We start from the raw sequence: 16,569 nt of genomic DNA on the forward strand, positions 1-16,569 counted from the left end.
GTTGCCATCCAGACTTTCCTGGAGGTCACTGGTTGACGGGAGTTCAGTTTGTAAATAATGGAACAGTATAACATCCTCAATGTTAACGTGACTGTGAGCATGTAAACATTGACATTGATTTTCACGTCACGTAATAAAGTTGGGATATACTCTTAGATAATATAATTCTGACTGAGGTATACCTGCAGCTCCACCTCATCCAGTGCAGGTTGATGGCCGGCCATTCTTTTAGGTCTGCCGCAAGCCCCCCCCCATCCTCTGAGTCTAAATGCACTTCATGCTGAAAGACCATGCATTGTGACCAGTGTTGTTTTTGGCAGCAAATTTCTATTTTAGTTTTAGTCATATAGTCTCTTCAATAGTTTTCACTTCGTTTTAGTCACATTTTAGTCACCTGGAATGTTCTAATGTTTAGTCTAGTTTGAGTCGACTAAATGTCATACGATTTTAGTCGGCTAAATCTACAGTTGATTTTAGTCGACTAAAATGTGTTTTGACAGGCCTTCATGTCGTTGTAATGACATATTTTACACTTTGGTTGCATGCTGAAAAAATAGCAGATCTAGATCTGCTATTTTCAGCATGCAACCCAGCATAAAACTGGATCTCTTGTCTACTATAGTCCCTTCCTAACATCTTAGTCTAGTTTTTATTTGTTGACGAAATTGACAGTATATTTAGTCTTAGTTTTAGTCATCATAGATTCGTTTTTATTTCGTTTTAGTCAGTGAAAAAAGGTAGTCGACGGACATTTTTCGTCTTAGTTTTAGTCGACGAAAACAACACTGATTGTGACTGAGTGTGTACAGAGGCTGCCCCTGTTGTATGGGAAGGCAGGGCCCGTGCCGGGCACAGACACTCAGAGACAGATACTGAGGTTAACCCACTCTGACCGGGCACCCATTTTGGTGTCAGCATCATGTTATGCTTTAGCTATAAAAAAATAGCAGATCTACAAGCTCATATCGCGCCACCAAGTGGCGCGCTACGAGCTTGTAGGTCTGCTATTTTTTGAAAAATCGAAGAACGACTGACATTTTTAGAATCTGATCTCAGGTCAGAACGGGCTAATCAGACCAGTGTGTGTCCAGTGGAAACCTCGTATGAATCTGATCTCAGGTCAGAATGGGTCAAGGCTGCCTTTATCTGGTCCACTGACTGAACACTCATTCAGAGAGACCGCCCTTCGACAGTGCGGCGAAGGTCTAGATATCCTGCTGTAATGTGTCTACATGCCACCTGGCACACCGTATGACCACAGAGACTTACCAGAGGGAGCACTTTGGTCATGATATGTGCACCATTAACCCATTCTGACCTGAGATCAGATTCATACGAGGTTTCCGCCGGACACACACTGGTCCTGATGAACCCATTCTGACCTGAGATCAGATTCTAGAAATGTCAGTCGCTCTTCGATTTTTCAAAAATATAGCAGACCTACAAGCTCGTATCGCGCCACTCGGTGGCGCGATATGAGCTTGTAGATCTGCTATTTTTCAATAGCTAAAGCATAACATGATGCTGACACCAAAATGGGTGCCCGGTCAGAATGAGTTAAGTAGATTATGTTCTATAGGATTTTACCCGACAAGAGTAACAATTACCGGGTGATCGATTTCTATATGCATTAAATAAAACCCATTTAGAGCTGAGGACGATTCTACAAATGCCTTCTAAAAGACAGTTTTCTGAAAAACCTCACGTTTCTGTATGTCAGCGGTTCTCAAACTATTTCATGTCAAGGACCCCTAGAATTGTACTGTACTTGTACTGTAATTGTAATGTACTGTATTTGGCCGCCGACCCCCATCTGAAACATGTTCTTCTGCAGGGACACCCCAGAAGCAAAGATTTGAGTTAAAAACATACGGGTTTTAAAAAAAAAATAGCCTACAAGACCTACAAGTTCAAGCTTGTAGATCTACAATTTTCCCAACAGCTAAAGCATAACATAATGGGTTTTAAAAGAGCTATTGACAATCACCTGTGTATTTCACTCACTGTAAAAAAAAAAAAGAAATAAATAAAAAGCCATTGAGATTGCTTGGGATAATGCCTTGCGCGCTATAGTGTAGAAATGTGCTTCTGTTCCTAACCTCTCCCTGCTTGTGGATGCTTGTATACCCTCTGTCTCACACCATGGGCTGCCAGACTGGACTAATGACGCCCAGACAGACTCCCATCCCCTGGGGGTTCGCATGAGGCGCAGCTCAGACAGCACGGGGGCGGTTATCCTTGGGCTCAGAAGGACATACGTTATCTTCTTTCATCCTCTCCTCTCACAAGATGGTAGCTCGTCCTCCTTCTCTAGTCCCTTTGATCTTCCTCATGTATGTAGACGGGTGTGGGCACATCTATACGAGAGGAGGTGAATAATGAGGATACGAGGAACGTCCATTGATAGACGCAGACTTAGTTCCTGGAATAAAATAGACCCCCGGGTACACTTCTTACGTTTTTTGTAAGACCTTTGATGTATATATATATGCCTCACATGCCTTCACAAAATATGTCTGAGAACAATAACGACATGTGCACATCACACACCGTGTGGGAAATCGCTTCTCGGTGGCATAGAGTAGAGTGTGATTGGACAATCGATATCCATTATCCTTATCGGTGGCATAGAGCAGAGGTGTGATTGGACAATCGATATCCATGGAGCAGAGGTGTGATTGGACAATCGATATCCATGGAGCAGAGGTGTGATTGGACAATCGATATCCGTTACAACATATAGTAGAGGTGTGATTGGACAATCGATATCCGTTATGTAGTTATGGTCTGTTACTTAAAGGTATATTCAGTGATTTCACTTAATTCAAATATCACTTATTTTTTTGTTTTGTTGTGATAATCCTCCCTACTATAGAGTGTGCTGGCCATATAAGGAGTTCCTCCCTGTCCCCAGTTAACCCCTGGGGGTCAAAAAACCTTAGGTTTCGTTTTTGACTCTCTATCCTGATTGGACGAAAGGCTGGGTCCCACAGCCAAAAACGAAACCTAAGGTTTTTTGAGTGAAATCACTGAATATACCTTTAATTGTCAGCCTTTATTGTATTTAACCTTTGAGCCTTACGACTGTTCTGTTGCATTGTTGTGAGCCATACAGAAGGGAGAGCCTTGCGGCTGTTCTGTTGCATTGTTGTGAGCTATACAGAAGGGAGAGCCTTACGGCTGTTCTGTTGCATTGTTGTGAGCTATACGGAAGGGAGAGCCTTGCGGCTGTTCTGTTGCATTGTTGTGAGCTATACAGAAGGGAGAGCCTTACGGCTGTTCTGTTGCATTGTTGTGAGCTATACAGAAGGGAGAGCCTTACGGCTGTTCTGTTGCATTGTTGTGAGCTGTACAGAAGGGAGAGCCGTCGGCTGGAGGCAGCATGGAGGTCTGCTGCGTCTTTGCCACTCGCTTATGTTCTGTTATCAGGGCATCACTGATTGGATGGAGGCCATTCTGTTATCAGAGCATCACTGATTTAATGGAGGCAGGCAGTAGTTCGGGGCGCAACCACCCAGCACTCTTTTAGCTAGCGGTGTGTAACGACATGGATTTCGAAACAAATTTGTCCAACGCAAAATACTGTGTTCAAGTTCATTGAGACTTCAGGGGGGGGGAAAAGCTATTTCCGGCATGGCATGGAAAAGAGAGGAGGGGAATTTCCATTTCTTTCACCATGTAGTGAATGCTACATTCGTGGTCTGGAGAGGGCAGTTGTTTTACAGACGGGTAAAAGGGGAGGGGGCTGAAGCCCCCTTTGATGTCTATGTGTGTGTGCATGTCCCTGGTCTGCCTGCCACCCACTACACTGGGAGGGAAACCCTTTTCCAGATTAATTATTCAAAGCCATTGGATGTGGGAGTGGGGAGAGGCATATAGGGGCACGTATAGAAGGAAAGGATTTGCACCACCGTCGTGGAAACGGTCTATAGTTTGCCGGTCATGAACCGAAAAGGGGAAAGCGTCTGTGTAACTTTAGTCACCATCAGTGGCGTGCACAGATAGACACTAGGGGGTGCTAGAGCACCCCCTGCCCTTTTGGCAATTTTGCTCTTAAAAAAAAAAAAAAAAAAAAATGTTTTTTATTTTTTTTCCTTAATTTGTAGTGTGTGGACCATGCGGTGACATTGATCAAATCTTGATAAAAAAAAAGCTTCTACTATATTATTTAGGCCCCCCACAATCTAAAGTGTTGTTCGAGTGGTTCTTCGATTAAAGAAAAATGGCAGACCTACAAGCTCGTAGCGCGCCACCGAGTGGCGCGCTACGAGCTTGTAGGTCTGCTATTTTTCAATAGCTAAAGCACCAATATGGGTTCTAGCCCGAAAATGCGCTGCACAAGGTGCCCTTTTTTTCACTGCCCCTCTAAATGTCTGTGCACGCCACTGGTCACCATGTCACTTCTGTACACGTGTCCCTGCTGGTGCAAAAACATTTTCAGATGGGATGTCCCGAATTAATATCAATTTGAGGGACCTTGACACAAAAAAGTTTGAGAACCACTGATTTAGCATGAGGCATTTGTAGAGAGAGAGAGAGCCTCAGGTCTGGGTTAAGAATAACCTCATCGTCCTGTCGTCGTCTGAATTATAGGGTACTATAGTAGCTGTCTCTACTACAGTGTGTTCTTTCTTATATCCTCTGATACTTTTATAGCACTTTCTTCTGTACTATTCTTTGCTCTCCCTCAAGTCTCTATTATACCCCCGTCATGTTTCTTCACAGATTCTGGTTCTCGCCCTGTATAGCTGCAGGTCAGCATCTTTCAGCCTCGTGGGAACGCTCTGTCAGAGCAAGCTATTCTTCATGCGAGCTTATTCCCTCCACACTCTGTCTCTGTCTGTCTGTCTGTCTGTCTGTCTGTCTGTCTGTCTGTCTGTCTGTCTGTCTGTCTGTCTGTCTGTCTGTCTGTCTGTCTGTCTGTCTGTCTGTCTGTCAACAACAACAACAACAACAAAGCACATGCCTCAATGTTCTCAATTTTAATTAGCCGTGGCCTTTTCATTTAATTCCAATACAAGCGGTACTCGTATACACCTTCATTCATTCAGCCCATGGGGTTCATTCAGAGTCGTCTAATAAATCATTCAATTTTAACACTGTCTTGCTTCCAGAGATGGATTCATCCTCCCTCTTAATTCTCTCCTGACATTTATTATTTTCAACCTGTTCTCCTCCTTTTCTTCTCCCGCCTAATGATGTCATTTATCTCCCTTTTTTTGTAAATGCTCAGAGTTTTGTCATTTTAACCAAGAGATTATGTTTAACCCATTCTGACCGATCAGATTCATACGAGGTTTCCACTGGACACACGCTGGTCTGACGAACCCATTCTGACCTGAGATCAGATTCTAAAATGTCAGTCGTTCTTCAATTAAAAAAAGAATAGCAGACCTACAAGCTCGTATCGCGCCACTCGGTGGCGCGATATGAGCTTGTAGATCTGCTATTTTTAAATAGCTAAAGCACGACATGATGCCGACACCAAAATGGGTGCCCGGTCAGAATGGGTTAATCCTATTCCCTGCAGGACTATAATTACGCTCTGTGACTTTCACACCATTGTACAGGATATTATTACAATTTACACATTCAGCAGACGCTCTTTAATCCAGAGCGACTTACATTAAGCAAGAACAAAAAGCATGGCAATACATACATGAAAAGTAGCTATCATGAAAAATGCGTAAGCTAAGAACGTAACAGTGGAATATCTATATATAATGAAACTATGCATATAAACTACACATGATATATACTATACTATCCTATACACATATGCTATAAAGTGGTGTGACTATACATACAATGCAAATATAGTGCCGTCTACATAACATGCCATTGCTATAAGTCTGTATAAAATGCTATCCAAGTCTACATGCAGTGCTATCTAAGGGCACATCAGGTCAGGGTAAAGATGATGTTTACCTTGCTGTTCTTATCTATCTACATGGCATCAGGTCAAGGTAAAGATGGTGTTTTTAACTTGCTGTGCCATGTCAAAATACAGAGTATAAAAAAATACACCTGGCTGTTCACTTATTCCATAATAGCAATCGGGTGTTGTTTGAACAACATCAGGTTACTATCAGGGTTTAATATTAGAACACAGTGTAAATTTAACCCAATCTGGGCGGAAAGTAACCCCTTTTGGTGTTTTAAGCATTCCGTTATACTTTAGCTATTGGAAAACTGCAGATCTACAAGCTCAAAGCACTCGGTGCCGCGCTATGAGCTTGTAGATCTGCTATTTTTGAAAAATCATGAAAATGTGCGTCAAATATTTGAATATATACATGTATATTCTTACAGAGTGAACGTTTTAATCTCAAATCTCAAATCTTTGCTTCTGGGGGAGTCCCTAGGAACGACATATTTTCAGATGGCGGTCGGCGGCCAATTACATAATAAGATAACGGTCATTATTATGACCAGATCTTATTTTCTCCCAAAGAATCCGAGCTCAAGTGTGCTAGTTGATCTCTGATGTCATGCTAATGGGAGTGCTTGGTTGTGCTCTGTGGACATGGATGTGAGATTAACTCATGCGAAGAGCTTCTTTATTGACTATATAGGCTTAATATATACTGCTCACTGAAATAAAGATGTTCTCTACAGCCTGGTCGTTGTTACACCTTTACACGTTTCCCAGTCGGTACACTTGATTTCATGCTGCGTGCAAATGAAAATCATGCATGCTAGTCACATACTGTACTCCCTTCCATTGCCCTTGACCATGAAGTGTAATAATGTACTGGCGTCACATCTCCAGCTGGGCGTATACAGTTTGGACCCCTCGGGGGTCTTCATCATGAGTCCTGATGTAGACCCGGAGGGGTCCAAACCTTGATTCCTGTTACTGGGAGCTTAAAGGACCACTTCACCACTTTTCAACCTATCTTCATCCTCACTAATAATCATGTTAAAATGGCAAAAAAAAAATCTTACTCAGTCTGTGTCTCATAGGAGTCTCATAGGAGGGCTGTGGGCAGTTCAGAAACCGGCTGGCTGGCTGGCTGGCTGACTGACTGACTGACTTGACTGACTGACTGACTGACTGACTGACTGACTTGACTGACTGACTGACTGACTGACTGACTGACTTGACTGACTGACTGACTGACTGACTGACTGACTGACTGACTGACTGACTGACTGACTGACTGACTGACTGACTGACTGACTGAGTGACTGACTGACTGACTGAGTGTCTATCATCCGGTTGGCTTAACAACGGACTAACCAATCACAGAGCAATCAAGCAATGGGGTATACAGAAGCCAGCCTCAATGCTGTAGCTATAGTCTTATTGTTGATCAACCAATCCCTCCAGGTTATAGACTTCGTTGTAGACTGTAACGTGCTCTGTAACGTAAAGCCCTATCCAGGCAGATTATTATTTCTCCAGGCAGAGAAAACAAAACAAAACACCACATCAACATCTATCATGTCTTGGAAGGGTCGCTGACCCCTTGAGTCTTTGCGGCGAAGGTTGTCGCATCATCTCCGGGATATAGTTATAGTGGATTGAAATTGCCCACAGTTTTGCACATGACCCACAACCAGTGGCGTGCACAGATAGACACTAGGGGGTGCTAGAGCACCCCCTGCCCTTTTGGCAATTTTGCTCTTAAAAAAAGAAATAATAATAATAATAATATTTTTTTCCCCTTAATTTATAGTGTGTGGACCATGCGGTGACATTGATCAAATCTTGATAAAAAACCGCTTCTACTACCGTAATTTCCGGACTATAAGCCGCACCTGAATATAAGCCGCACCAGCCAAATTTTGGGAAAATCCCATATACAAGCCGCACCGGACTATAAGCCGCACCGGACTATAAGCTGCAGCTACGTTAGCTCAGAGCCTGAGATGGTTCTGCGTTAGCTGTAAAAATCCATAGATTAGCCGCACCGTTGTATAAGCCGCAGGGTTCAAATCATGGGTAAAAAGCCGCGGCTTATAGTCCGGAAATTACGGTATATTATTTAGGCCCCCACACAATCTAAAGCTATGTGTTTCTATGTCAGTGGTTCTTCAATTAAAGAAAAATAGCAGACCTACAAGTCTGCTATTTTTCAATAACTATAAAGCACCAAAATGGGTTCCCACCCCAAAATGCGCTGCACAAGGTGCCCTTTTTTTCACTTGGGCACCTGCCGCTCTAAATGTCTGTGCACGCCACTGCCCACAACAATCCAGTCCTCATAGGCTTTACCACGCCATGTTTACATTCTGTGTGGCTACTTTTTTAGAGTTGTGTTCCGGCAGCACAGAGTCTGTTGGTGCCCAGGTGGTACCTCTCTATCATCGTGGGATCCATATGGGATCCAATCCACCACGGTGGTTGCCAAGTGTCTACTCTACACAAACACAATTGGCCATGAACGAAGGAGGGAAGCTGGGCATGGAGGGCAATCGTCGTGCTCTATATAGCTCTGTGCTATAGCGACTCCTAATGGAGCTCGTGCATTTGTATTGATAATGAGTACACCTATCGAGCATTTTCTATTATTTTGTGGAAAGACGGGAGATGACAATACATTCCGAACAGAACCAGTATCTTTTACTATAGATACAAATAATCAAGAAACTGGTTAATGTGTGTTTACCGTCACTTGAAAAGCATAACTTTGTTTACGCGAGCAGTGCTGGTTGGCAGGTATGAATACACTTTTAGGCCGACACCTCTCGTGTTGATTGTTTAAAGGTATATTCAGTGATTTCACTTAATTCAAATATCACTTATTTTTTTGTTTTGTTGTTATAATCCTCTCTACTATAGAGTGTGCTGACCATATAAGGAGTTCCTCCCTGTCACCAGTTAACCCCTGGGGGTCAAAAAACCTTAGGTTTCGTTTTTGGCTCTCTATCCTGATTGGATGAAAGGCTTAGGTCCCAGTCAAAAACGAAACCTACGTTTTTTTTAGTGAAATCACTGAATATACCTTTAAGCATGACGTCGTGGGCCGCTATAACAGGCTTGATAAGCCCAAAGCGTATCGATATACCGGCTCTCAATAAGCTTGTTATGGGGTTTTGTCGGTATCAGGTTTTGGAGCTTGGCATGGCCAGACGTTTTTGATTGATTGATTGAAATATTTATTAACAGTTTGTAGAATTTACAGTACATTTTAAGCACAAACTCAATACAAAGACTGTCAACTGTGAGTGGACGACCCAATTAACCCATTCTGACCTGAGATCAGATTCATACGAGGTTTCCGCTGGACACACACTGGTCTGATGAACCCATTCTGACCTGAGATCAGATTCTAAAAATGTCAGTCGTTCTTCGTTTTTTTCAAAAATAGCAGATCTACAAGCTCATATCGCGCCACTGAGTGCTAAAGCATAACATGATGCCAACACCAAAATGGGTGCCCGGTCAGAATGGGTTAAGCATTACACTTGTTTACAACAGGGTCCACATTGTTCAATTCATCAAAACATTTAAAGACATACAACCATTTAGAGACATACAAATAGACATTTCTATGTAGCTAAAGAACAGAACAGGAATTCATCATATGGGAAGCAAAAAAGGGAAAATATACAAGCACTGGGAAAATATACAATATACAGTGAGGGAAATGGGGTGGGGGGGATTCAGATTTTACAGAGGCCAGTTTCGAATTGCAGCCATCCGTAGGTGCCCTTTGAGAGCGGTTTTGAAGGAGTCAAGGGATTCACATGTCTTAATGACTGTTGGTAGGGCGTTCCACATTTTGGTGGCATAGGAGCGAAAAGAATTTAGTCCCTTGTTTGTGCCGAATCTGGGTTGTACATGGTTTGTTGCACTCCCTCTGGTGTTGTGGGTGTGGACTTCGTTTACATTAAGGAAGTATTTAGACAGGTACATGGGTATCTTGGTGGTGTATCGAATCTTGTGGACCAGACCCATTGCAAGATGCTGTACTCTGTCGACGACCCTAAGCCATCCCAGCCTGTCAAAGTGGGCAGGGGTGAGGTGGGTTCGGGGGGTGAGGCCAAGTAGGAGCCTGACCAGTTTGTTTTGGGAGGTCTGGAGCCTTGTTTTAAGGGCCTTTGAGGTGCTGTGGTACCAAGAGGTGGATGCATAGTCAAAGAAACCTTGTACGAGGGCTCCTGTTAAGGTCTTCAAGGTGTTTTTGCTGATCAGTGAGGAGATCCTGTAAAGGAATCTTGTTCTTTGATTGACTTTTTTGATTACGTTGGTGGCCATTTTATCACCGGAAAGATTAGCCTCCAGGATGGAACCTAGGTAGGTAATTTGATCTTTTCGTGTGATAATATTGTCACCCACTCTAACCAAGAAGCCATCTGCCTTGCTGAGTTTACTATTTGATCCGAAGAGGATGGATTCAGTTTTTCCCAGGTGTAAGGATAGTTTGTTATCAGCGAGCCAGGTGCAGATTCTACCGAGTTCAGAGCTGAGGGTCTTTTCAACCTGCAGTTTGTTCCTGTCCGAGACCAGCAGTGCTGAGTCATCTGCGAACAGGAACAAGTTGCAGTCACAAGCTGAAGTCATGTCGTTAACATAAATTAGGAACAGTAAAGGCCCTAGTATGCTTCCTTGTGGGACACCACAGCTCACTGGGAGGGGAGGGGACAGTGTTCCGTTCACCTCCACCATCTGTTCTCTCCCCTCCAGGTAGGATTGCATCCAGCTCACTGATGTGCTATCAAAACCAATAGCGTAGATTTATTCCTGTGGCAGATTAGTCTATGTCTATTAGTCATTAGCAGCAGATTAGTCTATGGTTTCAAGGCTACTATGTCCTCCCAGTGGGGGCTCCTCAGAACTCATTAGCAGGCGAGCAGGGTAAAAACAGCAGCAAATGGACATTGAAACAAAGACTAAACTGGGAGAAATGGGCAAAAAAAAAAACAATCGATATACTATAAAGAGAAATATTTCGTTTTGCTGCGTGTGGAAAAACGTCAAGATGAAGATACTGCATGCACATACTGTAAGAGGCAGGAAAAAAAGGAAAGTACCGTATGTTTATCTGTTGATCTGTACAAGTACAGATCATATGACCCGGTGTCAAATGATGTGTCAAATGATCGGTGCAATAAAAGGACTGTCTGTCTTTCCATAATATGTTCTACTTTGCTTTCACCACTCTAGTAAAAACAACTGAAAAATGAATCTCGATCCTCTCTTCACAGCAATGTGTATCAATTGTGTATTCTTTCTGTCGGGGAGCATGAAGGGAGAAAACTGTCAAGGACAAATTACAATAGAGCAGAAAGAAAACTAACCCTGAAGCATTGTTTTAAAAAAATAACAAGGCTGACACACAGGGGGGGGGGGAGCAGCTTTCAACTTGTCATCCATAACCCCCTCTTTTTTTTCTTCACAAATAGAATCCCACACACACACTCAACTCAATGAGACTCTTTTGCTCTGTCTTTTGCTTGCACGGCACGTCCACCATGCATGAATTCAGACAGGCAATCCACTGATGCATACACACAGCCAAAAATACACTATACCACCAGCCTCAGTCACTGCTGTGGTCCAGACAACTTCCTTACAGTGGTCTGCGCGCGTGTGTTAACACTAACAGATTACTGTACTGTACAACCACCCCCCCATAACGGTTCACTCTTACACTGTACAAAAGAGGCAGGTGTGCTTGTGCCTGTGAAAGGTTATATGTTCCACGAAGCACGCACGGCACAGAGCGGTGTCACTAGATATGCATTCCACACCTCGCACGTATAAAAAGCAGCGTTTTTTGGAATGCTGATCGAGCCAGGCACGCTGCTGCTATATACCGGTCGCTAACAAGAAACCTGTGCTTTCTCAGTGTAACAGTTTGGGATCTGAGCCCTGCCTGAGGTATAGGCTATTGGATGCTGCAGCATGGAAAACAAACAAAACTCAAGCTAACTCACTGACGTCATGCAGACTCAGAGACTCATGTCGAATGCATGCCACCTTTGTTTTGTAGGGAGAAAGAATAAAGCGATTGGTTCCCAAACCTTTCCATGTCAAGGACCTCCCAAATTGACACTAATTATCCCACGGACTCCCATTTGAAAAGATATGCCAGAGACCCCCATAAGAGAAGATTTTACGGCTCTAGCAGTGATTATCAACCCGTTTAATTTCAAGGACCCCCCCCAGTTTGACATGCACATTTAGGCTACGGACGGACCCCCATTTAATGGCATTTCTATCTCTGGGACCCCCAATTTTAGATTGTAAAACCAATGTTAATTTAACTCTGAGAGTGTACAAAAGTGTACACTCTCAGAGTTACAGACCCATAATGGTCCATTTGGTTCCAAACTATCATTTAGCTGGTACCTGGAATCCCCTCAGGTACCCCCATGGGGGTCCCCGCCGGACCCCACTTTGGGAACCACTGGAATAAAGAGTGATGCTTCCGTTTTCATTCATTCATTCCTATACGTGGTTTGAAATGTTTCATGATTCAAATCGGATTGCTAAATTATACTTTCTCAGTCTGTTCGCTAAAAACACCGAATTGAACGCTTGATTCATGCTTTGTTGTGCAGTATAGTGTCACTTGCCAAAAATCAGTGGCGTGCACAGAAATTTAGAGGGGCAGGTGCTCAAGTGAAAAAAAAGGGCACCTTGTGCAGCGCATTTTGGGGCGGGAACCCATTTTGGTGCTTTAGCTATTGAAAAATAGCAGATCTACAAGCTCATAGCGCGCCACCGAGTGGCGCGCTACGAGCTTGTAGGTCTGCTATTTTTTCTTTAATCGAAGAACCACTGACATAGAAACATATAGCTTTAGATTGTGGGGGCCTAAATAATATAGTATAAGTGTTTTTTTATCAAGATTTGATCAATGTCACCATGGTCCTCCACACACAAAAAGAAAACGTTTTTTTTTTTTTTTTTTAGAGCAAAATTGCCAAAAGGGCAGGGGGTGCTCTAGCACCCCCTAGTGTCTATCTGTGCACGCCACTGCCAAAAATAGCGGATTTATACAAGCATCACAATGCGGTGTATACAAGGTGAGCGAGGAGGGCAAAACAGCGGCACACAGAAGTGTGTGGAGAGGGTTTATATTTAACCCATTCTGACCTGAGATCAGATTCATACGAAGGTTTCCGCCGGACACACACTGGGTCTGATGAACCCATTCTGACCTGAGATCAGATTCTAAAAAATGTCAGTCGCTCTTCGATTTTTCAAAAATAGCAGACCTACAAGCTCGTATCGCGCCACTCTGTGGCGCGATATGAGCTTGTAGATCTGCTATTTTTCAATAGCTAAAGCATAACATGATGCCGACACCAAAATGGGTGCCCGGTCACAAAGACTTGATTTGGCCTTCTTGAGATTATGTTTCGTTTCGCGGTATAGCTGTACTGTATATCGTAACCTTTCCCACTTCATAATACTGACCATTTGTTATTACATGTGTTCTTTTTCGCCCTTGTATACATACAGAGCCCCTGAGCAGTGTGTCTTCCTTGGAGGTGCACTTTGACCTCCTCGATTTGACAGAGCTGACCGACATGTCAGACCAGGAACTGGCTGAAGTTTTCGCTGACTCCGATGAGGAGAACCACAACGAATCCCCAGCCAGTAAGCCCTTCTAACACTAACCAAATTCCCTTTGCTGTGTGTGCGCGTGTGTGTGCGTGTGTGTGCGTGTGTGTGCGTGTGTGTGTGTGTGTGTGTGTGTGTGTGTGTGTGTGCGTGTGTGTGTGTGTGTGTGTGTGTGTGCCTCAACAATAAAACAGTGAGCTTAGTACGTGAGTGGTTTTCCCTGAACACACACATCACCCGTACCGAATGTGTCATGGATTTGTATCAGCATGCGCATCTATTGAGCATGCTGAATAATGATGATGATAGGGATGTTAGGGAGCTAGCTAGATCTTCCCTGTTCCTCGATTTGAGGAGACGTAAGGTCCCTTTAGCCAGGGAGCCACAGCCCCACTTCCTTTAGCCAGGGAGCCACAGGACACTCACTCCCCAGGCTTCGGAGTATCATCGGATTGGCCGGATTTGAACGACCTCTGCGTCCAAGCCGGTGTGAGTCCCTGGAGTGAGCGTATAGTCTGACTCTGAGACTGTGGAGGTCTCTGAGGACATAATAACTGACAGTGACCTACAGCGGAAACACACCCACCTGTTGACACCTATTGATGCCCGACACGGACCCTCTGTTGGAACCCTGATGTTCCAACGTCGGCAACAACAACAACACTGGACTGGACTCAAACTCCAGGGGAAACCATGGCTTGCCTTCTTCCCCCATGCTGTTTCCCATTCATTTCTAAGGAACACTGCTCTCAATGAGGACATTATCACCTTTACAGTAAAAGCTTTAGGCTACAGATCCTTCCCACCAAGCTCAACCTATCCCTCTGGTTTCCCCTTCCACCCATGCACCTCATTGCTTGCATAACACCACAGGGCTCGTTACAGAAGCCATGTCACACATTCTGAATGACTGTTATGCCTATAACCCATTCTGACCTGAGATCAGATTCATACAAGGTTTCCGCCGGACACACACTGGTCTGATGAACCCATTCTGACCTGAGATCAGATTCATACAAGGTTTCCGCCGGACACACACTGGTCTGATGAACCCATTCTGACCTGAGATCAGATTCTAAAAATGTCAGTCGCTCTTCGATTTTTCAAAAATAGCAGACCTACAAGCTCGTAGCGCGCCACTCGGTGGCGCGCTATGAGCTTGTAGATCTGCTATTTTTCAATAGCTAAAGCATAACATGATGCCAACACCAAAATGGGTGCCCGTTCAGAATGGGATAAAGGGCTTTACATACAGCAGCACGCCAAGACAGAATAGTTGATCTCACAACAAAGGACATTATCTAAACATTTTGCACTTTGTCTGTGAGAATGTACAAACATTCCTGTGTCAAACCTTCCACGTTTCAACTCTGTGCTGAAAATCCTGAAATGTTTGCACATCTCTCTCTGCTAACACACCAGATGTTTGTTGTTGTGGTCAATGAGGAGAACAGATCAGTTTTTCATCCTTGAAGTGGCCTGACTGCACCTTTGATTCCAGCTTAGAGGAAGCCTTTATGACCAAAGTCATTAAGTATACCAGCCGCTCCTCCTCCACACCATCATGGAGCTAGGCTATCATCGGTGCAATATGCCTGTGTTTATCTTCGGCAGCCTAGGACACGTACACAGTGTGGTTACGCTGTTACTTGTACCCCCGAAGGGTGTGTGTGGGTATTTGTCCTGGGATTTGCTGATTGCACTCTCTGTACAGCACCTTGTAAATATCTGTGTCCTTGTATTGTATCTCTTATGTGGACATAAATAAATGATTAAAATGTGTGTGTGTGTGTGTGTGTGTGTGTGTGTGTGTGTGTGTGTGTGTGTGTGTGTGTGTGTGTGTGTGTGTGTGTGTGTGTGTGTGTGTGTGTGTGTGTGTGTGTGTGTGTGTGTGCGCACGTGTGTGTGCGTGCGTGCGTGCGAGAGAGAGACACACACACACACACACACACACACACACAGAGGAATTGTACTTCCTCATTCACATAATTGTTACTATTTCCATGGCCGTCTACTTTCTACTTCAACCACTTCACTTTCCATATTGAAGTGATTGCTTTGAACTTTTCAAAGCATTAAAGACAATCAGAGACAGTGGCCGTTGAGACGAATAACCATAAGTGCATACTAATGATCCTTAATGTATATAAATCATGGATAAAGTGGTCAGGACAAAAAGGCCTTTTCGGGAAGGCGTCGGAATAAATTGGTCGTTCATCTCAATTGTCATATTGACGTCATCCATTCCACCGGCCATTATAATATCTAAAAAACAGACAGATTTTTCGAGGCACAGTCCTAGGTATGTTCTGTATCCGACTATCCGCCACTGTTTGGTACCTGTTTTAACAAGGTTTGGATAGCTGTCAGGCAGTGTCTTTATTAACCCATTCTGACCTGAGATCAGATTCATACGAGGTTTCCACTGGACACACACTGGTCTGATTAACCCATTCTGACCTGAGATCAGATTCTAAAAATGTCAGTCGTTCTTAGATTTTTCAAAAATAGCAGACCTACAAGCTCGTATCGCGCCACTCGGTGGCGCGATATGAGCTTGTAGATCTGCTATTTTTCAATAGCTAAAGCATAACATGGGTTAAAGTGTTATTGTAAATTGGCATTAGGGAAACCCAGCTCTCATCATGGTATGTTAGAATCAGGTCATTCATTGGCATTGAAGAAATTAGTTGTCTCCACCAGGCCGAAGGCATGGGGAGAGAGTATGTTTTGCACTCCGTCCGTCCGTCCGTGTGTGTGTGTGTGTGTGTGTGTGTGTGTGTGTGTGTGTGTGTGTGTGTGTGTGTGTGTGTGTGTCCGTCCGTCCGTCCGCCCGTCTGTGTACAGCTAATCTCCGGCACCGTTAACCCGGTAGATGCCAAAATGTATTCTGTAGGCCTACATGGCCATATATGGAGCGTGTCTTGAGTGTACAGGGTTTGATGAGGTCAGATCAACATATGGAATGTCAGAACCGGTCCCTTTCGTGACGTGGTGTGACACGACTGACTGACTGACTGACTGACTGACTGACTGACTGACTG

General features: G+C 43.9%; 1 protein-coding gene across 1 annotated transcript in view; it reads left to right on the forward strand.

Moving 5' to 3' along the window:
• The window catches only part of dbndd1 (dysbindin domain containing 1), a 46,939-nt gene that overhangs the window by 10,971 nt on the left and 19,399 nt on the right, over positions 1-16,569 (forward strand). Inside the window, exon 3 of the mRNA XM_083792725.1 lies at positions 13,424-13,561. Within this exon, the coding sequence (XP_083648851.1) occupies positions 13,424-13,561 (138 nt within the window). The remainder of the gene's footprint in view (positions 1-13,423; positions 13,562-16,569) is intronic.

Source organism: Protomyctophum parallelum (assembly GCF_964188405.1).
Source record: "Protomyctophum parallelum genome assembly, chromosome: 2".
NCBI classification, from domain to species: domain Eukaryota; kingdom Metazoa; phylum Chordata; class Actinopteri; order Myctophiformes; family Myctophidae; genus Protomyctophum; species Protomyctophum parallelum.